Source organism: Malus sylvestris, chromosome 5 (assembly GCF_916048215.2).
Source record: "Malus sylvestris chromosome 5, drMalSylv7.2, whole genome shotgun sequence".
Classification (NCBI taxonomy): domain Eukaryota; kingdom Viridiplantae; phylum Streptophyta; class Magnoliopsida; order Rosales; family Rosaceae; genus Malus; species Malus sylvestris.
In genome coordinates, this window is record NC_062264.1 from 45,466,260 (window position 1) to 45,493,065 (window position 26,806).

A 26,806-nucleotide genomic window follows, 5' to 3' on the forward strand; every position below is an offset into this window, starting at 1 on the left:
TTTTAAAGGAGGCCAAAGAAAAGCAAAACAATATATATAACTTATATGTGTACCTTATATTTTGACCATCTATGTATCTTCTCGTCCTCCTCCTCCTCACTCTATTTTCTGTTGCCTTCTTTCTTGTTATATATGTGTGTGTGTATATATTATAATTAAGGAAGGCATAGAAATATATGGTGTGGTTAGAGAGAAGTGTGCACGGTTGTGCATTTATTGAGTTCATGGGATGAGTGGTACTGGTTAGGTTTTGCTTTGGTGCTTTTACTGATGTGAGAGTATGAGTGAGGTACAGCGAGTGGTGGTTCTAGTTAGTTCTTTAACCAATTATGTGGTTATTGGTTGAGGAGTTCTTAAACCACTAAATATGATGGAGGTGTTCGAAGGTAAGGATTTGCATTTGACTGTAAGACTAAATATGTTGTTCGCAAGAAGAAAGCTTTCTACCGAAGTGGCAGAATGTTATTATGTTTATACATTATGGTGCAAGTTCGATCTCTATTGATCTTCTTAACAACTAATATATTTTTTTTAATTTTAAATTGTAATTATGGTATTTAGTGGGATACATTTTTTATATAAGATTTATTTCCTACTATATTTAGAAGGGACCTATTTAGAATTAGTGGTTATTGTTTTTCTTTTGTCATAGATTTGTACTAGGTGTGTGTTTCTAAAGGATCGGATCGTAAAACGTTTTAATTTCCGTTCTAAAATTTTGAAATTGGATCGGATCACAATTTTCAAATTCAAAATTTTTGGCATATTTAGAAATTTCAGAATCAAATTAATCCCGGAAATTTCGGACATAAATCGAAAATTCATATATTTTTTAAGGTTTTGAATATTTTTTAACCTTTACGCACATGTAATTTATTATTATTTTTCTTAGTATTTGGTATATGGTTATGTGTAAATTCAATTAATTGTGTGGTATACTAGTATGTGTATCCTTTTTAATATATAAATGTGAGTTTAATATCAAAACAATGAACAAAATGTTCGGAACAGTTCGGAAAAATTCAGAAGATTATTTACTAAGAATAAGTTCGGAACATATTCGAAAAATTTGGATAAGAAATTCAGAATTCTCTAAATCTCTAAATACATTCAATTTCCATTCCAATTTGTCGGATTCGAAAATTTTATAGTTAAAATCGGAAACATGTATCTTTCTACACCCCTACTTTGTAATTTGTACACTATATATTTACCTCTTACGAAGAGAAGAATTACATCAAAAGATACCTACATAAACTTAATTTTTGTAAAATTCAATATCATATTTGATTGAATGTATTTATTTATTTTTTATTATAAATGATATTACTACTCTAATTTAGACCCAGAAGAGGTGAGATGGTTTAAACTCGAATGCAATGGGTTGAAGAAAAATGTCCTATTCACTAGGACAATCCACATATGAAATATATCTTTTAACATAACTAGATATTGAACATTGTCATGCATGGACTGAAATAACCTCAATAAACAATTTAACCCTATGATGCAATGTAGATCTATGGAATCACTCTATCTAAACTATTTTGATGTTTTTTTTTTTTTTTGAAAAACTAAATTATCTACAGTAAGAGGAAATGGATGAGCTTAGTGTCACTATTTTTGATGTTATATGATTAGAAACAAGTTATAGATTTAATCGCAAAAAATATTATCTCCCCTTTACCCTCTTATTCTTTGGTACAAAAAATATTCTTAAAATAGACCCTTTTTGCGTGCAAATGACTAAAAGAAAGAGCTGCACGATGGTTACTCTAATCAATTTCATAACACAAGGGTAATCAACCAAGTAACATATGATGTACCATCCTGTATTCCGGTCACACTGAAAAATCTCCCCACGTTAACTAAATTCTGATATACATTGATTTTCTCTACATTCCATAGCGCTATGGAAAAAATCAAAACAAAATAATAAATTGATATGAGCAGAACTATATTAAAATTTCTTGGGAATCCAGAGTACAAACTAATTTGGTAAGTTCAGTAACTTCATCACAATTGCTATCCGGAAAAGTCATCAGGATCCAGTGTACATTGTAATTTGTAACGACTCTAAAAACCAACTCAAAAGGAAAAAGGAGAACGAATTTGACACAGGGCATCAGCATCTTCAAACTTGGATTACACATTAGCTTCCATTAACTTGATTTTCTGAGAAGAGCAAGCTATGAAGCATTGAGGATGTCTTTTGCTTACAGGAACTACCATTGAGCACTCCCCTGCAGAATGTACAAGCAAACATACACAAAATATGGATTGCAGAAGTCCCTCAATTAACAGAATTTGATCCAACGGTTCTCCCTACTCTCTCGAAACATGCTACAACGAAAAACCAAACCACCCCATCCCACTTTTATCAAATTTAACAGATGGTCTAAACTCAAGCCTGAAAGGATGATAGATTTTGGTTTTATGACCCCCTTCTGGTATGTTTGGACAGCAAATGTAAAAGTGCCAGTAAACAATATGGCAAGAGAAGCTGTAACCTTTTGCTGCAAGATAATGTGCATGAGTACAAATTCCACCATACATATACAAGCTGGCTTGAAAAAGCCAATGTGATGCATACTCCAACAATGAAAAAAAAAAAGTTGAGAGAATACCATAAAAAAGAAGAAACTCATAATGTTACAGTGAACTCGGAAGTCGATCTAACTATGTTAACTCCGCAATCGTTTTCTTTGACTACCCTCTTCAATAATTCCCTGCGAGTCAGAAGAAAAGAGTTCAAAATAAGCACATAAATTTTCAGCACAGCTTGCAGAAACCGAGTATGTCTCTGGTGCATGCATATGACATACTATTACATATCCAGCTTTTCCATTCTTATCAGAAATATTACTAGTAAAGCATAACACATTCAATCCTAGTAATCACTAACATCCTATAATAGCATGAAAATAATTGGGAGTCACATGCACACCATAATATTCAGAAAAACCATTGTCAGATAAGATTTTCAGGGAAGCAGATACAAGCAATGAAAATTACAATGTAATAGGGAGACATACCCCTTGATCTTGTCCAAAACCTTCAAGGGAGACCACACTTGACTCGGATCTGCATTTAGCATGCACAATAGGACCTAACTGTGACCTATCCATGCCTCCTGTTGCTCCGTCAGGTGCATTCAAGTACACAGCATCTTTATACATCCATTCCTCTGTCTCGTCACTATAAAATTCATCAAAAGTCTCTCCACATAATGCACACGAATTCTGATCCTCATCGGCAGGAACAGCCATTTCTTCATCACTCTTCTTTTCCACTATGGTCTCAGCAGGCAAAAATCCAGGGACTGCCTCGGTACCCAATGCCTCTGCACCAGTGAGCCACATGCTTGTATTTACAAACCATTTGCGAGAGGGCTTCTGCTTGCGGTTTTTAGACATACGATTCTTTGTCACATGCCAATCCATATGACTACTGTGCTCTTCTTGGCACTTGAACCTAAGGCCACAGGTTGTGCATTGTCTAGGGAGATCACCATATAGGGCACTTATTACAGATTCATGACGCACCTTGAGAAGGTCAGCATTAAACTCGACTCCTACAGAATCCTAAACATTTAATAACTTGGTTCAGAATCCCCAGCATATATCAACTATTCCAAAAGAAAAATATAGCAGGATGTCATGTAAATACCTGGACAGGGCTTTGATTTGTCAATGAGATCAAACCTTGAGCCATGAGAGAACTAATCAAACCAGAATATGCATTCCCGGGCTGGTTGCTAGAGACAACTGAACCAGGGTTTTGGACAGAAAGTATGCCTTGCGAGGGAGGAGGGGGGCCTGGTGGTAGAGGTGGCAAGGGGAACTGCGAAGTGCCATTTGGGTTATAGGGGGTCGGTATGCCCAAATGTTGACAAGGTACGGGACCTCGCAAAGTGTATCCGTGATTTAAGGGTGGTACCACTAAATAAGGTGGCACCTGAGTTTCTGCAGGTGGAAAAATATTCTCCCGTGCCTCCTGACGTGGACGATACTGTGGTTGTAAGGGACGATATTGTGGCATCTGAGTTGACTTTGTTGACCTCGACTCCTTGTTTTCATAGCCATCTAACTGCTGCTCCGGCATGTATAAAGGATTATATGGGCTTTGATTTTTTACAGTATTGCTATAATTTATTGAACCATACAGATTCCTCTGGTTTTGCATTGCAAAAACTGAGTGCACAGGGGGAGGGTGAGAATTATGCACGTTTACTGGAGGCCTTAAACCCATTGACACTGGCATCCCAGATCTCGAGTCAGCAGTAACGGAGTCAACACTAGAGGAACCCATTCTTGATGCAATGGGCCCATGAAGTTGTGTATCAATATCTCGAGGCTTGTCACTAAAGGCGGACATTTTCTCACCACCTGAATATATACCGCCTGTCACAAAGGGTGTCTGAATATTCCCTCCTCTTCCTTTGGCATTAAGGGGATTCTGCAAAGGCTGCGAGAGATGCAAAGGCATATTCCAGGCGTCTTGAGGGTAGCGAGAACTCAGATTATGATTTGTCTCAGACTGAAATCGAGACACAGCACCCGATGATCCACGACCGAACTGTAAGAACGATATTAAATGTTCAGAGATGAGCTCAAATAAATTGGAATCATTTTTCACCTGACCCCTTAAAGAGAATTTGATAGCAGAAATCAATAAAAGGGAACATACATGATAGAAATGACATCAGTTTGGAATACTATACACAAGAAAAGGCAAGTGGTCATAGACTGATAGCCTGACCGAAACAGAGACTGATTGAATGATCTTCTGGTGCTATAGTTTTATGTTCAGTCAAGCAAAGGATTGGGATTTCAAAGATGGAATTTCAGTGTCAGAAAGTTCCAATGAATATTGTTGTGGTTTAAACTTTAATGCAGTCACAGGTGCAGAAAAAGAATATATGAATGGCAGGTGACCAGGACCTCAACTAAGATACCACTAGACCTAGAAACTGACTAGTCCAAACTACTGCTGACAGACAGTGGGCCCAAAATGCAAGAAACGAGTTAAAAAATAGTTTGGAACAAGTTTTGCACGGCCTAACATAACCCACCCCACAAACCCCAAAAAAAGACTTAAAAAATCCCTAATATAAGAAATAAATAATACGGCAGAATAAAAATAGCAGGATATAGGTAGAAATAACATGTAAATATCAGGGAAGCAATTATGAAAAGTTTGCAATCCAACTAATTAAGTGAAGGCAAACATAAAAATCATTTATTTTTTCATGTTAACTAAACCAAAATGCTTAACAAACTAGTAGAGGGAACATACACCAAGTGGGGGAACTGGATCTTCAGCTATAATAGAGGACCGTTTGGCTGATGGTGGATGTGCCTGACTAGACCAAGTACTCCTAACATCTGGCTCCAAGGAGCTTGCATTTTGTGTTCCACGGCTTGCCCTGTAGCTTCTAGAAGGCGATACAGTTGAGGCCAAGAAATCGTTACCCCTACCATGGTCTGCTAAATTTGGGGCCATATCTTCCCAATCAAACTCTTCCTCTTCAGTATTCTGCCATGACATTGGAGTTGCCTTACGATCTATACCGTTCAGGCCCAGCCGCCCAACTAGCAGAGGCTTATTGTTTAAACTTCTATCCGCACTGTCTTTCCCATACGCGTCAATTAAAGCTCTTGGGTTCTGATGCTCAACTCCATTATATGCAGCAGAAGTCTCAAACCGCTTCTGACTGCCATCAAGATAGTGATTTCTTCGCCATTCATTCGACTCCTCATCTTTACCCATTGCTCCACCAAGTCTATAATCAAACACAGAATGAGATGGAGAAGCCCTCTCAACAAACCTTTTTGGAGACTGTTCTGCTGCATATTCATCAACTGCTGATGGCAAAGACCTATCAAGCCCAATATTTGAAGGCGAAGATGATCTTGCAAGCCTAGCAGTTGAAGATGGGTGCAACTGATTGGACCCCATGGCAAAAGGTGAATGACTCACACTTCCTGTTGAGTTTAATCTTTGGGGTCCAACCTGCAAGGATACAACCTTTGCATTATTAGAATCACACTTGTTATGCATAATGGCAGGATTCTAAGAATATACGTTTGACCTTTAAGTTAACAGAATTACAGGTTTGAATGCCACAGTTCCATAGAGTGTGAAACAGAAACAGTATAGGCAAGCATCGTATTCAATAAAATGATCAACTTGAATTTCCTTTATGCTATATGCTTGAATTTTCCAAGTTTGGCGAAGTCTCAAAATTTGTTTAATAATATGACGCTAAAAATAAAATTCTAAGCTAGGCCTTTATTTAGGGATCAAATCCAAATTCTACACGGACTTGGAAAATCGTAATTAACAATCCAAGTTCTACTAGGAATTTGATGTCCTACTCGATAAAACCTAAAGGGAAATCACAAACCAACTGGGAAAAGAGAACCCAAAATCCTTATGTTAAAAGAAACCCAAAATCATTATAATAAAAGAAAAAAGTGAACTCTTCTAAAAACATTCTTCATAAATTATCTTTTCTACTGATGATCTACAACTAAAAAATGTTAGCCAATGGAAACATAGATAAAATTTTCACTACTAGAGTAAATGCAGGTTGAAGTGTCTTTTCAGCAGATTAGAAGAGAGAGATTACACGGACAGCTTACACCATCCACAGTTGAGCTGTCCAACTGACGTAAATATTTTGGATTGACATGGATGCCATGAGTTGGTCGAGGAGATTCAGAAGTCCTCAAAGGTGCTAATCCTGATGATTGATGGTTTACTTGCGGAGAAAATTGCAGTTGCTCTTCAATCCTGCAAAGGACTGAAGGTGGAAACACTGCTGACCAAGTGCCAAAGAGGTGCCGCATGGCAGGATGCTGATTAGGGTGTACTTGCCTGTATGCCTCGCAAAAGACCTAATGCATAAATAAAATCATGTGAACATAGAGTTGTGTGATTACCAAAGAACACTATATATGCATATACTTGAAATTAGGGATAACAAAAGTACAGCTGCAGTCAAGTTATATAACCTCAGGAAGACGGGAAGAGAAAAACTTTGCATATTCTCGGCCAATATTCTTGACAATACTGTCTAAAAGATAAAGTGAAGGCAGTTTATGCTCGACCGGGACCTGCAATAGACAAGTATCACACAATTAGGCAATCTTCAACTTGACTAATGTGTGAAGCACCACAACTTCTTGTGCGGCAGGCCTGACACAGTTATTAAAATTCAACTGCAGATTAATGTTCTATTAGAGTAACAACAATCGACTCAGAACTGCATCTTAAACATATTATCAAAAATTTGGTGCTGATCCTTGTTTTTATCGCAATTCCTGTAGCCTTAAGGTTGTTGATTCAAGAATGGCTAATATTTCCCTGGGAAGTTTTGCTTGTTTGTTCATGAAAACAAAGATTCTGTATGATCAAGCTTAATGAAATCTTCTTTTGCAGGTCATTCTGTTCATAATACTCCATCGAAAACGAAGAAAAAGACGCGAAAGTAAAGATTACAACTTTTGAAGTTGTTCTTCCCAATTGAGTAACATCAAGAATCTAAAATTTAAATTTCTAAGAAACCAAACAGAGAAAAAGATGAACTTGGGCAGCGTGGTAGCAATTAGAACTTTTGGAGTAAAGATTGGTATTTTTACAATTCCTAGAACTCAAACAATTACACAAGTCCAATCTGGGTTGCACAGAAACAGAAAACACCCAAAAGAAAAATCCCCAATTGGCATACACCAATTCAGCAAAGCTCCGTCGAATAATCAAAAGAGGTAGAAGCAACCCGCAGATACCGAAACAGACCTCGAGAATCCGGGCGCAGATGGCGTCGGCAATGCCCTTTCCATGGTCTCTCTGCTCGCCGGCGATGATGGTGAGATCGGTAATGATGGGCTTCGAATTAAAGATAAGTTCCGACAACACCATCTCGTAAAGGTGGACGATTTCCTCAGTGCTGGGCGGCGACACCTCGTCGTCGGGCGAAACCCTCAGGTCCTCCTCCCGCTGCTTGAGCAGAGCCCTGAATCGGTCGACTATCGGAGTCGGAGGTTGGGGCTTCTGAGCTAACTCAGTACCGGGCATGGCCTTTCCGTCGGCGGAGGCGTGCGGAGAAAAAGCGATTCTAGGATTCTCTCGGGAAAGTGTGACCCTTTCCGAGTCCATGGAAGTTTGGGGAAGAACAGTGGGGAGTGTCGATGTGGGTTATTGGAGAAATTGGGGCTGTTGGGGAAATTAGGGTTATTGAAGAGCGGCTGTGGGTGTCGGCCCACGGCGGAAGGGGGAGGAGGATTGCATAAGAATTAGGGTTTGGCGTTCCCACCACCACCATAGAAATAGAAGAAAACGGCGTGGTTTTGGCTTTTTGATTCTGGGAAGTGGCTTTCCTCGTGACCCGAGAGGTCGCGGGTGTCCGCCTCTTTCCCTCCCTTCACAATTTCCCTTTTCGGCTCTCTTCCAAGGAACGACAGGTCGTTTATCTTGTTTTATTTGACAAAATCAAAATTTCACAATATTTTCCCTTATCCGGGTTTGATTGTTGTTACTTGAATATTTAATTTACCAATGGTTACAATTTAAAGATAATAAATTTTTTATGTAAAAATTCTGAATTATTCTCATTTACAGAGTAATAAAGCAGATGAGTATTTGATAAACTGCATTTGTAAAAATAATGCGAGTATGAAAAGCAATGTAAAACCGTTTATAAATTTTAACTTAAAAGTGGTATAATTGTATACAAGGACAAAAATGAACGCGGTAGTGGGAGTTGTGGTGACGACAGCTAAGGCGACCAGGGTTGGTGGTTGGCGGGTGGCGATGGTAGTGATGGTAGCAAATATGGTAGTGATGGTAACGTCAATGGTGGAGTTATGTTGGTGGTGCCAATAGTGAAATGTGGTGGTTAGAATGCAGAGATAACAATGATGGTAGAGACGGCAGTAGGATAAAGAAATAAAAAGAGAGCAAAATGAGATGTTCACCAACTTAAGCAGATGTCCATTGGTAATATTTTTACCCTGCTAAAAAACAGCTTAAGCCAGTAACCCCTGCTAAGTTACACGAGAGAAAGTCATTGACGGACTAGTGTCTCCCAGATCAATGGTGCAAACAAAATGAAGCTATAAGGATGAAAGTGCTAAAAAAGGGTTATAAACCATGTAAACAATTGATAATGTGAGAAGTAACACAATTACTTATAAAACATGTAAGGTCTCTTCTTTCCCGTAGAATTATTATATACTCTCAACAAGTTTTAATTTTTCAAGTACAAAACTTTATCGCATTATAATGTTTTGAAGATGTGGTCAGCATAGTTTGCATCCAAAGTGGTTGGATTTTAGGCGTTTCTTTGCTCTGAAGGTTAAAATTGGTTTGGAATTACTTAATTGGAAGCAAAGATTAAAATTGCCAAACACTAAGGTTTTGCTGTACTGTACAGTCTATATTGTCTGTAATTAACAAAAGGAACAAGAAGTAGATAGGACTATGGCTAAATTCCCAAATGAGAGGGGACGAGTATTAATGTATTACTTGTAATTGTAATGCACTGTGAGAATTGGATTAGAAGGGCTAAAAGCGTTTTCGCCTCCAACTAGTGCTTTTGAATGATAGAAGCGTTTTTTAGAAAAACAATTGCCAGATGCTTCTTTTGGAAGCACAATTTTTAATAAAAAAAATATCAACGTGTTTGTAATCAAAAGCGCTTCTAGTGGAAGCACTTATGAGCAGTCGTGCTCTCTAGAGAATCAATCCCAAATGAGCCTTCCTGTTTTGAGAGTAAGTTTTGGATGGCTTAGTTTCTGAAACAAGCCTCACTGTTTATTTTATAAGGTTTCTACCATTTCCTAAGCAGGTTTCAAGTTACTGTTACCTGAAAGTTCAGCTTTTTTTTGTTACGGTAGGGAAACCATTGCGTTGGTAATGGATGAGTTAACAAGACATATTCAAGATGATATTCCTTGGTGTATGCTTTTCGCAGACGATATAGTGTTGATAGATGAAACTCAGGAAGGGGTAAATGCAAAGCTTAACCTTTGGAGAGAAGTGTTGGAATCTAAAGGTCTTCGCCTAAGCCGATCAAAGACAGAATATATGGAGTGCAAGTTCAGTGCAAATGGAGGCCAAAACGAGTTAGGGGTGAGGATCGGAGATCAAGAAATACCAAAGAGCGACCGTTTTTGTTACCTAGGATCTATCTTGCAAAAGAACGGAGAATTAGATGGAGATCTCAACCATAGAATACAAGCTGGATGGATGAAGTGGAAGAGTGCATCCGGCGTGTTGTGTGACCGCCGTATGCCACTGAAGCTCAAGGGAAAATTTTATAGGACGGCAATAAGGCCGGCGATGCTGTATGGCACAGAATGTTGGGCGGTGAAACATCAACACGTACACAAAATGAGTGTAGCGGAGATGAGGATGCTTCGTTGGATGTGTGGGCACACGAGAAAGGATAAGATTAGGAATGAGGATATCCGGGGTAAAGTAGGAGTAGCCGAAATTGAAGGAAAGATGAGAGAAAATCGGTTACGGTGGTTTGGACATGTGCAAAGAAGGCCTACTGACGCTCCGATTAGAAAATGCGACTATGGGACAGAGGTTCAGGGCCGAAGGGGTAGAGGAAGACCTAGGAAAACTTTGGAAGAGACTCTAAGAAAAGACTTAGAGTACTTGGATCTAACGAAGGACATGACACAGGATCGAGCACAATGGCGTTCTAAGATTCATATAGCCGATCCCACTCAGTGACTTGGATTTTCCAAGTCTCCAACCGAGAAGTTTTCCTCACTCGGGAAATTAAGGGAACACTACCCCAACCTACATGCTCCACTCAGAAAGCTTCAACATACAAGCTTCAACAAAAGAAAATTCAAAGACCTTAGCGAAGAAGGCTTTGGTGTATTTAACACAATACGTTGAAATGAAGGAAAGCTTATTTATTGATATCCCCGATAAGCTACAAATATGTACATATACATGAGTCAAAATAAACACACAAGAGGGAGCCTTCACAAAGGTTGCTTAGGAGAAGTCTCAGCAGTCGGTAGAGCCCCAGAAAGAGAAGGCACCGGAGGGGGATCATTTGGAGCCTCAGTACTGGACAGAACCCTAGAAGGAGGAGGCATCAGAGGTTGATCATTCGGAGCTTCATTACGCGGTACAGCCCCAGAAGACGAAGGCAATAAATGCCTTTGGAACAAACCCACAAATCTCTGATGATCAAGTAAAACTTGACCATCAGTTTCCTTCATTTGGTCAAGCTTCCTCTTCATGTTTGTAGCATAGTCATGTGAGAGCCGGTGCAACTGTTTATTCTCATGCTTGAGCCCTCTAATCTCCTGTTTGAGACTCATCACTTCAGCCGCCAATGATTCAACTTGGCGGGTTCGAGCAAATAGGCGTTGGGCCATATTAGACACAGAACCTGCACACTGAACACTGAGAGCCAGCGAATCCTTAACAGCTAACTCATCAGACCGTTTGGAAAGTAGTCTGTTATCTTTGGGAGTGAGAAGGTTCCTGGCCACCACCGCAGCGGTCATATCATTCTTCATCACGGAATCCCCAACGGTAAGAGGACCAGTAGGGGAGACGAAGGATGGGCGCCATATGTTGTCTGGAGAAGGCGGGGCTGCCTCTTCAATAAGGTTCAAGTCAAAACGACGGTCGGAGGGGCCAGACATTTTCAAAGGTGTTGAAGAGAGAAGAGGTCGGACAAATCAAGATCTTAGAAGTGCAAGAATGAAGCTTCTACTGGTGGATATTCAAGTGTGCTTTGGAACTTAATGCCAGCCCCTATAAAAATCTGCACTCGACGGAGCTTCAGAAATCGAAGAGGCGCCTGCTCAGAAATCAAAGAGGCGTTTGCTTTCTCAAAAGTTGGGCTGCTCAAAGACCACGAAGGCCGATCTCAGAAATCGAAGAGGCGCTCGCTTTCTCAAAAGCTGGGCTCCCCAGAGACCACGAGGGTCGATCTCAGAAATCGAAGAGGCACCTACTTTTCCAGCCTTGTCAGCACCTGTCACACGCACACTCAGCTTTGCGGAAATTATGGGCATTCTGTCGAAGACTTCTGGGGAAGTAGAAAACACATGAATCTTACTGTTCAATCACCCACTTCCCACACGCAACAATAGCTCATGGGTACCACAGATAATTTTGCCAAAGTTCTCTGCCAAAGTTGAGCACGTGAAGCTTGCAGCTCCCACTACATCGCTCTGACCAAGAAGGGTAAAAGAATAGCAAAGAAACAGCACTAACAAAGTTTAAACCCATAAATTTTGAAGGTCTAGCTACCATATTATTACCCACAAGGGTAAAGGAACAGTACCACTGCTGGATAATTGGGAAGTCCCTGTGTGTCAACCTCTGTGCTTCGTGGCAAGGTAGACTAGCAAACATGCCCAACCTTTACTCACATTCGGGAAAACACTCCCAATAAGATTGCTTGCTCCAAAATCGAAGAGGCACCGTCCTCCGAATCTCGAGAGCCAGACTCCCAACATGACTACTTTCTTAAAAATCGAAGAGAGGGTAAAGGAACAGTACCATTGCTGGATAATTGGAAAGTCCCTGTGTGTCAACCTCTGTGCTTCGTGGCAAGGTAGACTAGCAAACATGCCCAACCTTTACTCACATTCGAGAAAACACTCCCAACAAGATTGCTTGCTCCAAAATCGAAGAGGCACCGCCCTCCGAATCTCGAGAGCCAGACTCTCAACATGATTACTTTCTCAAAAATCGAAGAGACACTACTCCCCGAATCTTCGAGAGCCAAACCCCCAGCATGATTGCTTTCTCAAAAATCGATGAGGCATCGTTCTCCGAATCAATCGAAGAGGGGCTCGTTTTCTCAAAAGCTGGGCTGCTCAGAGACCACGAGGGCCGATCTCAGAAATCGAAGAGGCACCTACTTTTCTAGCCTTGTCAGCACCTGTCACACGCACACTCAGCTTTGCAGAAATTATGGGCATTCTGTCGAAGACTTTTGGTGAAGTAGAAAGCACATGAATCTTACTGTTCAATCACCCACTTCCCACACGCAACAATAGCTCATGGGTACCACAGATAACTTTGCCAAAGTTCTCTGCCAAAGTTGAGCACGTGAAGCTTGCAGCTCCCACTACATCGCTCTGACCAAGAAAGGTAAAAGAATAGCAAAGAAACAACACTAACAAAGTTTAGACACATAAATTTTGAAGGTCTAGCTACCATATTATTACCCACAAGGGTAAAGGAACAATACCACTGCTGGATAATTGGAAAGTCCCTGTGTGTCAACCTCTGTGCTTCGTGGCAAGGTAGACTAGCAAACATGCCCAACCTTTACTCACATTCGAGAAAACACTCCCAACAAGATTGCTTGCTCCAAAATCGAAGAGGCACCGTCCTCCGAATCTCGAGAGCCAGACTCCCAACATGACCACTTTCTCAAAAGCGAAGAGAGGGTAAAGGAACAGTACCATTGCTGGATAATTGGAAAGTCCCTGTGTGTCAACCTTTGTGCTTCGTGGCAAGGTAGACTAGCAAACATGCCCAACCTTTACTCACATTCGAGACAACACTCCCAACAGGATTGCTTGCTCCAAAATCGAAGAGGCACCGCCCTCCGAATCTCGAGAGCCAGACTCCCAACATGATTACTTCCTCAAAAATCGAAGAGACACTGCTCTCCGAATCTCGAGAGCCAGACCCCCAGCATGATTGCTTTCTCAAAAATCGAAGAGGCATCGTTCTCCGAATCTCGAGAGCCAGATACCACAGACCACTTTTTCAAAGTGCTCTGACAGAGTTAAAACATGTGAAACTGGCAGCTCCCACTACCGTGCTATGACCAAGCAGGGTAAAGGAATAGCATTACTACTTGTTAGGGAGACTCCTATATATGTCGACCTCCATCCCCAACGGACAGGCAGACCTGCAAAAATGCTCAACCCTTCATCATATCTGAGAGGGCACTCCCAACGAAGCCTTTCGAAATATTCAGCTTTCTTTCCCCCCGATAATACCTCTGCAAACAAGCTATACTAGAGCAAGAATATCTCATATCATCAGGGTTAAAAGCAAGAGTATCCCATATCATGCTTTTTCCCTGTCTTTTCCTTTGGCCTTGTTTTTACCTGCAAGACAAGGAGAAAGAGAGCAATCAGTCAGCACTTGGAATCAAGCTTCCAGCCAGGAACTGACTGCCTGGAACCCCTTACCTGATTACTTACCTGGCATTGCTCTCGAGTACTCATCTTCAACATCTTATGTTTCCAGGGAAGATTCCGCATCTGCTTGAGGAACAGATAGGGCAAGTGCGAAGGATACAAGGAAGCATGTGGAGACAAGCGTAACAACACACGCGCCGATACATCCATTACTCTGTCAAAAGCAAAAGTATCCCATATCAGCAGGGTGGAACGTACTCTAGATTTGATGGACTTGTTTTGACCCTCAAATTCTTCAGTCGGCCTTATACTCTGGAGGAAACCAGAAAACCCTCCAGCTCAGTTCAAGAATAAGCCTGTGGAAAGTTACTTCTTCAAAAGCAAAAGTATCTCATATCATCTCTTCTCATTTTTCTTCTCTTTATCCTTCATGCTGCTGCAAGATGGGGAGAAGGTGAACAATCAGTCGGAGCTCTGATTGCTTACCTTGTCTGTCACCTCTTTCAGCAGACCCCCTAGCTCGGCGACTTGGGGGACTCCTACTACATGGTTTGTATCGCGCTTGACCAAGCCTGAAACTACAAGTAAGCTTCAAGTGAAATTGATACATTACCTTGTGCATCTCCACCAGTTGAAGATACCACCCCTGGATGGAGGAAGAGTACTTCCAGAGAAGATGCCACATCTACCTATGAGACAGATAAGGCAAGTCAAGACGACACCACATTCCGATACTTAGAAGTTTCATGATTACGAGATCATTCTCCCACAATATTTCCTAATGTCATTTGTACTAAATCATTCACTTGTACTCACTAAAGGAGAGCTTGAACCTATGTACTTGTGTAAACCCTTCACAATTAATGAGAACTCTTCTATTCCGTGGACGTAGCCAATCTGGGTGAACCACGTACATCTTGTGTTTGCTTTCCTATCTCTATCCATTTATATACTTATCCACACTAATGACCGGAGCAATCTAGCGAAGATCACAAAAAGCGACCGTTTTCGCTACCTAGGATATATCTTGCAAGAGAACGGAGAATTAGATGGAGATCTCAACCATGGAATACGAGCTGGATGGATGAAGTGTAAGAGTGCATCCGGCGTGTTGTGTGACCGTCGTAGGCCACTGAAGCTCAAGGGAAAATTTTATAGGACGGCAATAAGGCCAGCAATGTTGTATGGCACAGAATGTTGGGCGGTGAAGCATCAACACGTACACAAAATGGGTGTAGCGGAGATGAGGATGCTTCGTGGGATGTGTGGGCACACGAGAAAGGATAAGATTGGGAATGAGGATATCCGAGGTAAAGTAGGAGTAGCCGAAATTGTAGGAAAGATGAGAGAAAATCGGCTCCGGTGATTTGGACATGTGCAAAGAAGGCCGACTGACGCTCCGGTTCGAAGATGTGACTACGGGACAGAGGTTCAGGGCCGAAGGGGTAGAGGAAGACCTAGGAAAACTTTGGAAGAGACTCTAAGAAAAGACTTAGAGTACTTGGATCTAACGGAGGACATGACACAAAACCGAGCGTAATGGCGTTCTAGGATTCATATAGCCGACCCCACTTAGTGGGAAAAGGCTTTGTTGTTGTTGTTGTTGTTGGTAGGGAAACCATCTGAGCTATGTATACAAATTCTCGAGTACTAAACTCCAAAAGGCAGAAGCTGGATGGAAGAGAAGAGATCAGCAAAGGTTAAGCAACTTGCCCGATAAGCTTATCGAAAAAATTATCACCATTCTTGAAATGAAAGATGCAACCAGAACAAGCATATTGTCTAAAAGATGGGAATACTTATGGACATCAATTCCCCGCCTTTACTTTTATCTCTAATAATGCTGGAAGATCTCCCCTGGTGAATGTAGTAGACAGAGCGCTTGTACTTCGTGGCCACACTGACATAGAAAAGTTTGATCTTGGGTTTCCAGTACTAGGTGATGCATGTCGTGTGCGAAGTTGTGGATCTCTGCCGCTGTAAGGCGCATTGTTAAAAAGCTTCATATCTTCCTGAATAATATTAACTTCAATGGACCATTTTCGTTGCCTCATTCCTTATTTACTTCTGCAACACTGATGGAGTTAATCTAAATATGGCCTGCCTTGTCAAGTTTCCTTCTACTGTTTGATTCTCAAGTCTGAAGATGTTGTCTCTTGATTCCGTGGTGTTTTCGGATGACTACTCAACACAGCAGCTGTTTCTAATTGTCCAGTCCTTGAGGAATTATCTCTGGAAGGGTGCCGGTTGGGAGAATCTCAAATTTGTGAGTATTTGTGCTCCCAAGCTATTTGGGTTGATAATATTTGAAGACGGCTCGGAACTTTCCAGTGCTTCGGATGGTTGCCAGATTACGGTAGTTGGAGTTGGCCTGGAATATTTTTATCTCAGGGGTGAATTCCTAAATGAATATATCTTTTGTAACTCGTCCGCACATGATTACGCTGAGATTGAATTTTCTTGTGATTCTGTAAAGAGATTTAGGCTTCTTGCTTACCGGTTGCATAAGGTCCTCAGGGCTGGTTTGGTATTGCTGTGCTTTAAAAAAAAATTACTTCTGCTGTGCTGTGAGAATAAGCGGCTATGAAATAAAGTTGTAGAGTGTTTGGTAAACTTTTTTGTAAAAATACTTTTGAAAAAAAAAAGCAGTATTATAGTGTTTGGTAAACTTTTATGTAAAATAGATGTGAAAAAAAAGCCGGTTTTTCAAAGTTGGGTTTTGCAGCTTCTTGTTTTTGGTTTTTTTTCACCCAAAACTATGAAAAAAAGCTGAAGCTGAATGTTTACCAAACACAAAAAAAACTCAGCTTTTTTTTATACCAGCTTTTTTCAGAATAACTTCAGTACCAAACCAGGCCTCAGAGGTCTCTCCAGTGTGAAGCACCTATCTCTCCTTTTGATGCCTTTAAGGTACAATTTCTTCTCTTTTATTGGTTAGTTTCCATTGTTAATATGGTATGCCGCGTACTTCTTTAAAAATTGCATCTTTTTTTGGCATTATGTGGCATGAATAACTTGTTTAGAATCGCTTAGTTTTGATTATTTTGCTTCACCGTGATCTTAGGTGGTTCTAAATAATGCAGCACAACTTCTTGCACAAGTACCGTTGTTCAATGACGTAACCACTTTGGTATTGGAAATAGCTCCAGTAGATATTGGTAGTCAAGTGCTATTAACCATGCTCCAATACGTCCCACGTCTTCAAACTCTGATATTCGATGAGATAACTTTGTAACCGTAATGTTTTCTCTTGTATCGTGGCCTCACGCAACTTTGTTAACATAGCCGAGTTTTGATACTTTTAGGGGATTAAACCGTCCTCGAATAATATAGAAGATGATGGGGTGTTGGAGCCACTGCCTCCATGCTTCTTGTCGCATCTTAAGACGTTTAAAGTGAATCAATTCTGGGGAAGCCCGAACGAGCTTGACGCTTTAAAGGTTTAGTTCAAGCATGCAACGGTCTTGGAGAAGATGGTTCTGGTTTGCTGCACAAATTTTAAAGGGGGTCGAGTGATGAAGACGCGAGTTGCCAAACAGTTATCACGTATTCCCAAAGGATCAGAAAGCTGTGAAGTTGTTCTTGAATTTTGATAGATCCCAAGGTTGTAATTTGTACTATAGACCTTAGCTTATTTTCTGACATGCCTTTCTTTTGAACATACTGACCTGCAATGTCTTGTGTTTATTTGTTTTGATAAGCACAAATGGATACTGGTTCAACTGTATGTTGATTATGCTCAACTTCACTGATAGCATATAACATGCACATTTTGGCAAAACAGTCAAGTCTGTACGGTTACTTTCTGACCATTGTGTACTAAGAAGGGTAATGACTTTCACACTCCCGGTATCGTTCTCTTGTACTCTTGTTTTTGACAACTGAATACTAACAGAATAGTTGATGCAAAATCAAACGCAATGTCGTTTTAAAATTCATACAGCCGACTTTACTTAGTGGAATAAGTTTGATAGTAGTTATTGATTCTCTTTTGATTCGTTCAATCCAATTGCTATAAATTTTCTTTCTTCCTAGATTGCTAGAAATTTTCTTTCTTTCTTATAAGATATTCTAAGAATTAAACTCGAGTGCAAAAGGCAGCTAACTGGTTAACCCACATTTGTGTTAGCCAACTAATCGATCAAACTTGTTATAATCCAACCATGCAATGTTGGGATGGACTTTGTTCGCATGAGCTGCAGGCAGCACCTGCAAGTCACGTGCATGAAAGCAGTGTACCATGTATGTATCCCACCAAACCTAAAAACGACACCTCAAACCATTTGCTACTACTTTTAGCACGACCAAAAACACATGCCTGCACAATTACAGCTCTGGTCAAATATAAAGACAGCCTTAATGCCTTAGTCCAAACAAAACCACTGTTGCTATCGGCCAGACAAACCCCAACCAGGCCAACTTACTACCATCTTTTGCATCAGCCGTCAATATTAACATTTTACCTGAAGTTTTTTCCATCGTCCACAATTAACATATATATTATTGAACGAAAATATTGAAAATCAGCGTCATATTATACTGAAAAGAAAAAAACGATGTCTGATACAAATTAAAAGCAAGCACGGTGCAGTTTGAATGGTTCGGTTTCGTAATTAAGTTGCGACAAACAAATTAGTATGCAACAACTATAATTGTTTTGACTAAATTAAATAATAGTTGAAATCAAGTCAAACCATTGTCAGTAAAATCAATAAGTACTCTTTAGTTGTATTTTTTTGGATCATTCAATATGAGATGCATAGAGCGTGAGCCTTGATGCAATGAAAAAATTGCTCTTTTGTGATCAAAATGTCATGGATTCCAGTCCTGAAAACAGTCTCTTTACAAAGTAAGGGTAAGACTACGCACGATAGATGTTCCTCTCCTAACCCTCGCAAAATAAAGAACCTTGTTAGCTTGGGGTCGGCCTTTTCTATTCAATATGAGATGCAAATTAAGAGTAGACATGTAACAATTTAGTTCGATTTTAACTAAAATCATAATTGAAACTAGACCATACCAAATCAAACGGAATCATATTTGTATGGTCAATTAATACATTTTAATTGGATTTTTTTGGATCGTCCAATGTATTAATATGAATTATTGAAAGGAACACTGGAAATCAGCATCATGTTGTACTTGAAGAATAACATGGGATGCAGATGCAAATGCAAATTGCAATGCATGACCAAAGTGCCTTACGGCAAGAGGCCCCAGATTTCTGTCTTTCTCAATCAGATATTTGTGCTTCTGCTCAATATTTCTACTTACAATGTTGTCGTTTACATGCGGACTTTGGAACGTGGCTTAGGTTTGCGGTCTAGAATTTGCAGCAGCTGGAGAGAGAAGTGCTCTGTTTTGTTTTTTTTTTTTTTTGAGAAAAGTGCTCTGTTTTGTTTGGTTACATCAATCTTGGGTAGCTTGAATCAAAGTAGGTGAATGAAAAAAGCGGGATCAGTTGCAGACGTAAGCGTAGTTAGAACGAACGTCGTCTCCTTATGCACTTGAAATCGAATTCTTTGTTTTGTAATTTAAATTAATTTAAAGTATAATATCGTTTGTTGAGGTGTTTGGATTTTCAAATAATGATGGCTGAGATTTTTTTAGAGAAGCTAAGAGGGGAAGATCAAAATGGTAGTATTATGCTTCCTGCCTACAACTCTGAAATCAATCAAGCAAGATGCCATGAAGTTTCATATGAGCCACAAACCTCAAATCAAACCCGATGAGCAAAATTAATGAAAAAATGTCGAATTGGGGCCTTGAGGTTACGGAAAAACTTTGAAAATCACAAGTATAACACTAATTTTTTTTTAGTGAAAAAAATATCAAAATGGGTCTGAAACCATTCTAGTCTCTTCATAACTCTCTGCCTCTGTGAAGAGATATCCTGAAGAGCTCGAGAAATGCTCAAGTGAGACTTCAGGGACCGAGAGGGGTCTCGAATGGCTCGATAACTTCTCAAGCCAGCTTCTAAGTCTTTAGAAAAGACGGCTAAAAATGTTTACTTGCAGTAGTTTTTCACCACTCAATTACTTGGTATAAAATTCCACTCACCTCCCTCGTTCCCTCAACGCGTATATAAACCCTCTGCCCCTGCCTCTCTCCCATATATCCCAAGAAAAACCGTTTCAAAAGCTTTCCCTTCATTACCCACCAAACTTATTACGAATCAATCCCAAGAAACTTTTATTCTTAAATCTAGACTCCAAAACCCACCATGCAGATCTCTCCAGTGAAACTCAGAACTCCGGCTTTTGGGTCGCCGGAGTTCTTGAGCAGGAGGTGTCTGATAAAGTCTCACTCTTTATCTCTACCCAATTTCCACAAGGCCCAAAAAACCTCTCGTTCCTCTTCCCTCACACCCCTTCACATATCTTCTGGCGAGTGTATCTCATTGGCCGGCAAAAACCAGAAGGGAACTTTCTGCAAGGCCTACGAGGCGGACCAGTCGAGGCCGCTGAAGATCAACATTGAGTTGCCAGACCAGCAGGAGGCGGCTCAGAGGTTGAAAATTGGTTTATACTTTGCTACCTGGTGGGCTCTGAATGTTGTGTTCAATATCTACAACAAGAAGGTTTTGAATATGTTTCCATATCCATGGCTCACATCAACTCTCTCCCTCGCAACTGGGTCGCTCATGATGCTCGTTTCAAGGGCCACCAGGATTGCTGAGGCTCCGAAAACTGATTTAGATTTTTGGAAGACTTTGCTTCCGGCAACTAAAAGGCTGAAAGTGCAATGATGTCCGCACACTTTTTTTTTCTGCACATTATGTTTGTTTCTTTTCTGTTCTTTGAATTGAATGAGCAGAGAATAAGTGACAGAAAAAATCCGCAGAGGCTGCGCGGAAATCATTTTCCTAGGTCTGTTTTCTTAAAATTGTTTTGTATTTGTTTTGGTTATGTGTGCAGGTTGCGGTGGCACATACAATTGGGCATGTAGCGGGGACCGTAAGCATGGCGAAGGTAGCAGTTTCGTTCACTCACATCATCAAGAGCAATGAGCCTGCATTCAGTGTATTGGTTTCAAGGTTCTTGTTAGGTGAATCATTTCCTCTCTCGGTTTACCTCTCCCTCTTTCCAATCATTGGAGGATGAGCGCTCGCTGCTGCAACCGAGCTCAATTGCAACATGACTGGTTAGAAAACTTGTTCAAACTTCACCACATTTGATATTGCAATAAAAAATATTTAAGGGTTTTGATAAACTGTGGTTTTGGTGCTTTTGAAGTGTCTTAATTTTTTATGAGGACTAAAAGAATGCTGCTATGTGCATCAGGGTTCATGGGGGCTATGGTATCGAACCTGGCATTCGTGTTTAGGAACATATTTTCCAAGAAAGGGATGAAGGGGAAGTCTGTCAGTGGGATGAACTACCACGCTTGTCTTTCCATGTTGTCTCTATTGATCCTGATTCCGTTTGCCATCGCTGTGGAGGGCCCCAAGATGTGGGCTGCTGGATGGAACACTGCTCTTGCACAGATCGGTCCCAATTTCGTATGGTAAATATACGATGACTTACAACTGTCTGTAAAATTGTTGTTTTTGGTAATGGACATAGAGGACATAGGGGAGTGCTTGAATCATTTTTTTTTTTTTTCTAACAAGCGATGGTAGTACACTGCTTTAACGAACTTGGCTAAACTCAGATAGTGCTTGACTAGAACATTACATACCTTTCTCCTTGATTATTTTACTTATGAAATCTCTGTACATCTAAATGTGAACAGGTGGGTGGTGGCACAGAGTGTCTTCTATCACTTGTATAATCAGGTTTCATACATGTCACTAGACCAGATATCTCCCTTAACATTCAGCGTTGGGAACACAATGAAGCGGTCATAGTCTTCTCCATCATAATATTCTACACGCCTGTTCAACCCGTCAACGCGCTTGGAGCAGCCATTGCAATACTCGGAACCTTCCTCTACTCACAGGTATGCTTCCCACACCTTATATGAGAGTGTTTGTTAGGAAATTTAGAGAGAGTAATTTGTTTCACATTTGATTAAAAACGGTTCAATATAGCAAATATTAAGAGGCGCAGTTTCTTCTGTTGCACCGAGAGATTTGTACTCAAAAGTCCACATGCATATGCGTTGAGTGGTTAAGCTGGGGACAAAATATGTGAGGAGAATATCTAGTTGCATAGGGTAGGAACCAAGTTGCATCACTCCATAAGATGGGGAGATTTTTCAATGTGCCCGAACACGATACAAGTGAGGGGCAGTATTTTTTTTCAAATGTCCCTCCACTTATATAATGTCATATGACGTCTGAGCCTGTATTTCAAGCACACTGAAAAATTTCTCCATAAGATGGGCAGTTTGGAATGTGGAAACATATCTTGGGTATGTGTGGATAACTTTTGTGTTTTGTTTTCGTTTTGCACTCTCTGTGCCCATTGTCCATATGGTGACAGGAAAACCAAAGAAGTTGGCCTTATAATTCTTCAAGGGCAGCTAAACAATAAGAGGGCAATCAAATGGACAATGTTTCTAACCTTTCATACCAAGCTACGAGAGAGACTTGCATACAACAAATTATATACACTTTTATGTGTCTGTCTTTCTCCTTGACAAGACATTGGGAGAGGGACGACACATAAGTGTATACACTCTTAAGTTATACATACATAAAACGAACACGCACTTTCATTGGATGTACCCTTTAAATCACAGCCTATTAAAATGGCCATCTCCAAAGAGTTGCTTGACTACCCTTTTGAAGTTGGAATTTTTTATGTAGTTATGGCTCCGATTTGGCTAACGATTCCGCTTTTAACTTTGCTTGCAGGGTAAACAGCGAGGAATGTTTGAAGATGCCAAAGTTAGTTTGTATGATAGATGATGAAGAGAGACAAAGATACTTATCTGCCTGTGGATTTGAAAGTGTTCAGCAATCGATCACAGGGAGTTTGAATGTGGTCCTCTGAACTTCGTAGTCATGGATTCATGGAGTTGGTTTACAGAATCACGCTCTGTTACTCGCGGATCTGGTTGAATTAGAGAAGAGATTTCATTACGTTCATCGGTTGAGAATTTGTATTGTAGATTTTTGTAGTCAATAAGAAGAATGGTTGTTTTGGGGCAGAATAGTAGTTGGAACTCAAATAGTGTCATTCTATAATTCTATTCAGCAAATACATAATAATTCTATCTATCAATATGTATGGTCTTGGACCATCAATAATGATTTTTTGTTTAGAATTTGGCAGCTTGGTTGATCCACTTCTATTATGTCGATATTAATCATTACTGTTGGAATTTATGGTTCTTATTTAGATCTCAAGCTTTTGAAACATTTCAAACAAGTACCCAATCTATTGAAAATGTCATATCCATTAAGCTCCAGTTAATTTTTTTGTTAAATGTATAGATAGCAATACCTTTTTTGTTTTTTGTTTTTTTTGAGAAATTAGGCTCTCATCTTTCTTTTTGCTACTTCATTGATTAAAACCTTATTTGTCACAACCTGTCCCGGAAATGTACATTATTTTGTTATCGTTGATGTGAAAAGACTAAAATGCCCTTGAGCGTTTGTGGCATTGTGGGACTATGTGTGGTTGAGGACCAATGTGTTAAGTTCCTATTATTTTGGACCCAATTGGAAGTAAGGAAAATGGGTTGTTTTGATTGGTGACCCAAAAATCTGGACCACACATCTTGTCTCTCTCTCTCTTTCACTCTCCCGTGCTATCTCTTCTCTCTTTCTCGGTTTCACTATCTCTCCTTCGAAATGGGACGGATAAGCACCCAAGACCCTTAAAACTTCATGGATCGTGGCCAAAATTAGTACCATTGTGTTCGTGAGGACTATACGAGTTCAAAGGTACCCAGTTCAGGTAAGAACTCGTTCGATATCATGTTGAAACTTCAAGCTCCGAGTTGAGCACTATTCATGAACTTTTAAATGGTTATGTTTTATGACAATCCAAGCTCATATCGAGCTTAGTGAGGTCCCAAGGAAGCTCGAAGTGCTTCGTTTGAAGGTTTTGGACGTCGGGATCGTGTGGATGAAGTTTGGCCGATTTTCTTAGAATTCTCCGGTGAGATCCCGTGACTTTTAGAGCTTTAAATTTGTATGATCGTGTTCTACAAGTTAATAGCTTCATTTTGGTATAAATTGCGTGAAAAATGGTGCAAAAACGAGTGAGAAAAAGGCAGTTGCAAGTCTACCCAGAATCCAGCGCCGGCGACACTATTCCGTCGTTTGGAGGTTGAAGATGATGCGCGTGTTGGGCGCGTGAGGCCGTGCCCTCCCCGGCCCCTGGGGGCGCATGAGCCACCTAAAAATTTATCTAAAAATATCACGATGTTCGTGAGGTTGTGTAGGTCACGTTGGTATATTTAAATACCAAAATTAAGCAATGTATGAGAAGTTATTAGCTAGTTTTGCCGATGTGCTTTAAAATAACGTTTTTATAGTTAATTCGCATATAGGTGAGACTTATCCCGAGGACGAGGGTATCCACGGGCGACTCGGGGGCTACGACCCTTCAACATACCAGTGAGTGGGCTTTTGTTTTCAGTATATATTTATATACTTGATATATTTCCCAGAAATGCATTTTTAAGGAAATTATGCTTTGAAATAATATGTCAAATGCTTCTATATTTTGAATATGCATTGCATGGTTGCATATATATATAAATGGGGTGTTGTGGAGGCACAGGTGAGTTCAGGTATGTTATGTGTGGTTATGTGAATCATCGATGATATGTGAAATGTGATATGTAATTAAGTAATGTTGAGCTCATAAAGCTGCACCTAGGGTGATTGTGAATTAGCCAGAGAGATGAAGTACATGCCTGTTTATTTACGTCACCTCCCGCACTATATGCTCATATTGGATCCAACTTAAGTGTACAGTCTTGTCATACAGACCTTATTTATGGTTCCAACTCGTAGGTGACTAGCGATTTATTGCCCGGCTATTATGAGAAAATAGAATTGACCATAACTATATTACATCCAATCTTGTCGTACATACCATTTTTAGGGGTTCCGACTTATGTGCAGTATATTGCCGTATAGGTCATTGTAGTGACTCCGGCTAGATGGACTTTTGAGCTATAAATTCAGCCATACAGACTACCACAGGGTTTTCGACTAACATATCATATTTCTATGAATTTATTCTTACCTGAATTACTTACTCTGATATATCTTGGCATGGCATACATTTGAATATGATTATTTGAAGCATGAATTGAATTGATATGATATGATTATATATATTATGTATATGTTATTATATTGATTCTGGGAAAAATTATATATGTTTTACAGCGAGAGGTTAGATATGTTGATAAAGAAAATGATTTTGTAAAACATTTGTTTTTGTCCACTCACGTTTTCTGTTTTGCGCTCCTCCAGGTTTTAAGTAAACTTGTTGTTGGTGGCTAGAGGTTGTCAGTAGTTCTGACTTATTTATATAATAGTAGAACATTCCTGGTTCTGTATAACTAGTACTTGTCCTACTAGACTGCACCTAGACTTGATGCTCTGATTAGGAGTGTTTACTGTTGTAACTAACTTCTATCACTTTCTATTTAGTAGTGCAGTCTAGTAATATGATTTTTAATTATTCGTATATTTACTATCTTTATCGCTTCCGCACTGTGCACATGGCTATGTCACTCTCACGTGACGGCCCGCATGCCTTGACCTCGGTCGGGGTGTGTCATTATTCCTTTTCAACTTTTGATCAAGGTTCTCAGGTTTTAATAAACGTCATTAATTATTTCAATAGTAAAATATTTTTTACTTCGAAATATATTCATTTCGTATTAGAAATGTTACATTTGATATATTTATATTTATATGGTATTAAATATTCAACAAATGGCTCTACCAAACAATCACATTAAACATATAACTGATTTACATACATGTCAATTTATAGAAGTGGGTTCAACTTTACAACTTTTACATGCACAACTATATATTATAGGCCATGACAAATAAAAGATTGGGACCATGAAGATAAATCAAAGTACATACCACAATGTTCTCATCTTACAATACACACAACATTCCAATAACAGTAGCTGATAAGCAACGCCTTGTCTTTATATACAATTCTTAACTCTTTGGTATTTGATGCACTGCACCCTTTCAATTTAATATGATTTATAATTGCCTTTTCTTCTAATCTTTTGATTTTTGTTACTTTAACATATGATTTATCATTACCTTTTTGCTTTTGCTACTTTACAAGTGGCTCACACCACACTTGATAAGTTATCTGATCACATTTGATAGAAAAAATGAAACATTGTTTGGGTTTTTTTTACAGCGGGCTCAAACCTCGGGGTGTTGTTACGCAATTAGCTCATAGGATTAAGATGAAGATCATACGGTGTGTCACTCAAACATCGAACATATTTTGATCTGGTATTCTGGTTGACATTTTTTATGAGGATTGGTTGTAGGAGAAACCATAGTCAATGTTCTAAAAGATGCTATGCATTAGTCGAACGACGACTAGGCCTAAGCACTAGGCGAATTTAAACAAATTTAATATAATTAATTAAATTTACTTATATTATATATTTTTTTTTTCTTATATGTAATGTTGGTGTTTAAATACATAATAATATAAATAGGTGTAAACTGAAATCAAATAAAAAAACAATACAAGAAA

At 39.6% G+C, this 26,806-nt stretch overlaps 4 protein-coding genes, 1 long non-coding RNA gene and 2 pseudogenes across 7 annotated transcripts in view; 5 read left to right on the plus strand and 2 right to left on the minus strand.

The window, feature by feature from the left end:
* Positions 1 to 10,573, plus strand: part of LOC126620908 (nuclear transport factor 2B-like) — a 36,901-nt gene extending 26,328 nt beyond the window's left edge. For both annotated transcript variants that reach the window (XR_007622727.1, XM_050289224.1), the window contains exon 3: positions 10,557 to 10,573. The gene's annotated coding sequence lies outside the window, so the exon portion shown is untranslated. The remainder of the gene's footprint in view (positions 1 to 10,556) is intronic.
* On the minus strand, positions 1,937 to 8,448 carry LOC126620902 (polyadenylation and cleavage factor homolog 4-like). Its single transcript, XM_050289217.1, has 7 exons — positions 7,804 to 8,448; positions 7,020 to 7,121; positions 6,648 to 6,902; positions 5,299 to 6,015; positions 3,670 to 4,578; positions 3,036 to 3,584; positions 1,937 to 2,729 (listed from the first exon to the last, which is right to left on the minus strand). The coding sequence occupies exons 1-7, from the start codon at positions 8,161 to 8,163 to the stop codon at positions 2,685 to 2,687; spliced, it is 2,937 nt and encodes a 978-aa protein (XP_050145174.1). The 5' UTR covers positions 8,164 to 8,448; the 3' UTR covers positions 1,937 to 2,684.
* Positions 10,574 to 10,916: 343 nt separating the features above from the next.
* LOC126620907 (uncharacterized) lies at positions 10,917 to 14,373 on the minus strand. Of its 2 annotated transcripts, none has more exons than XM_050289223.1 (2): positions 13,283 to 14,373; positions 10,917 to 12,367 (listed from the first exon to the last, which is right to left on the minus strand). In XM_050289223.1, exon 2 carries the CDS (start codon positions 11,682 to 11,684, stop codon positions 11,010 to 11,012), a length of 675 nt encoding a protein of 224 aa, XP_050145180.1. In that variant the 5' UTR covers positions 11,685 to 12,367; positions 13,283 to 14,373; the 3' UTR covers positions 10,917 to 11,009. The 2 variants fall into 2 exon arrangements, with proteins under 2 accessions (XP_050145180.1, XP_050145179.1); XM_050289222.1 differs by lacking the exon at positions 13,283 to 14,373 and adding an exon at positions 12,586 to 13,127.
* Positions 14,374 to 15,782: 1,409 nt separating this feature from the next.
* Positions 15,783 to 17,599, plus strand: LOC126622966 (F-box/LRR-repeat protein At3g26922-like; annotated as a pseudogene).
* A 2,777-nt stretch (positions 17,600 to 20,376) lies between these two features.
* On the plus strand, positions 20,377 to 21,092 carry LOC126624807 (glucose-6-phosphate/phosphate translocator 2, chloroplastic-like). Its single transcript, XM_050293917.1, has one exon. It carries the CDS (start codon positions 20,377 to 20,379, stop codon positions 20,899 to 20,901), a length of 525 nt encoding a protein of 174 aa, XP_050149874.1. The 3' UTR covers positions 20,902 to 21,092.
* Positions 21,093 to 21,157: 65 nt separating this feature from the next.
* Positions 21,158 to 22,260, plus strand: LOC126622967 (glucose-6-phosphate/phosphate translocator 2, chloroplastic-like; annotated as a pseudogene).
* A 16-nt stretch (positions 22,261 to 22,276) lies between these two features.
* On the plus strand, positions 22,277 to 23,366 carry LOC126624808 (uncharacterized). Its single transcript, XR_007624228.1, has 2 exons — positions 22,277 to 22,508; positions 22,954 to 23,366. It is a non-coding gene; the product is annotated as an uncharacterized LOC126624808 (long non-coding RNA).
* Positions 23,367 to 26,806: the final 3,440 nt, after the last annotated feature.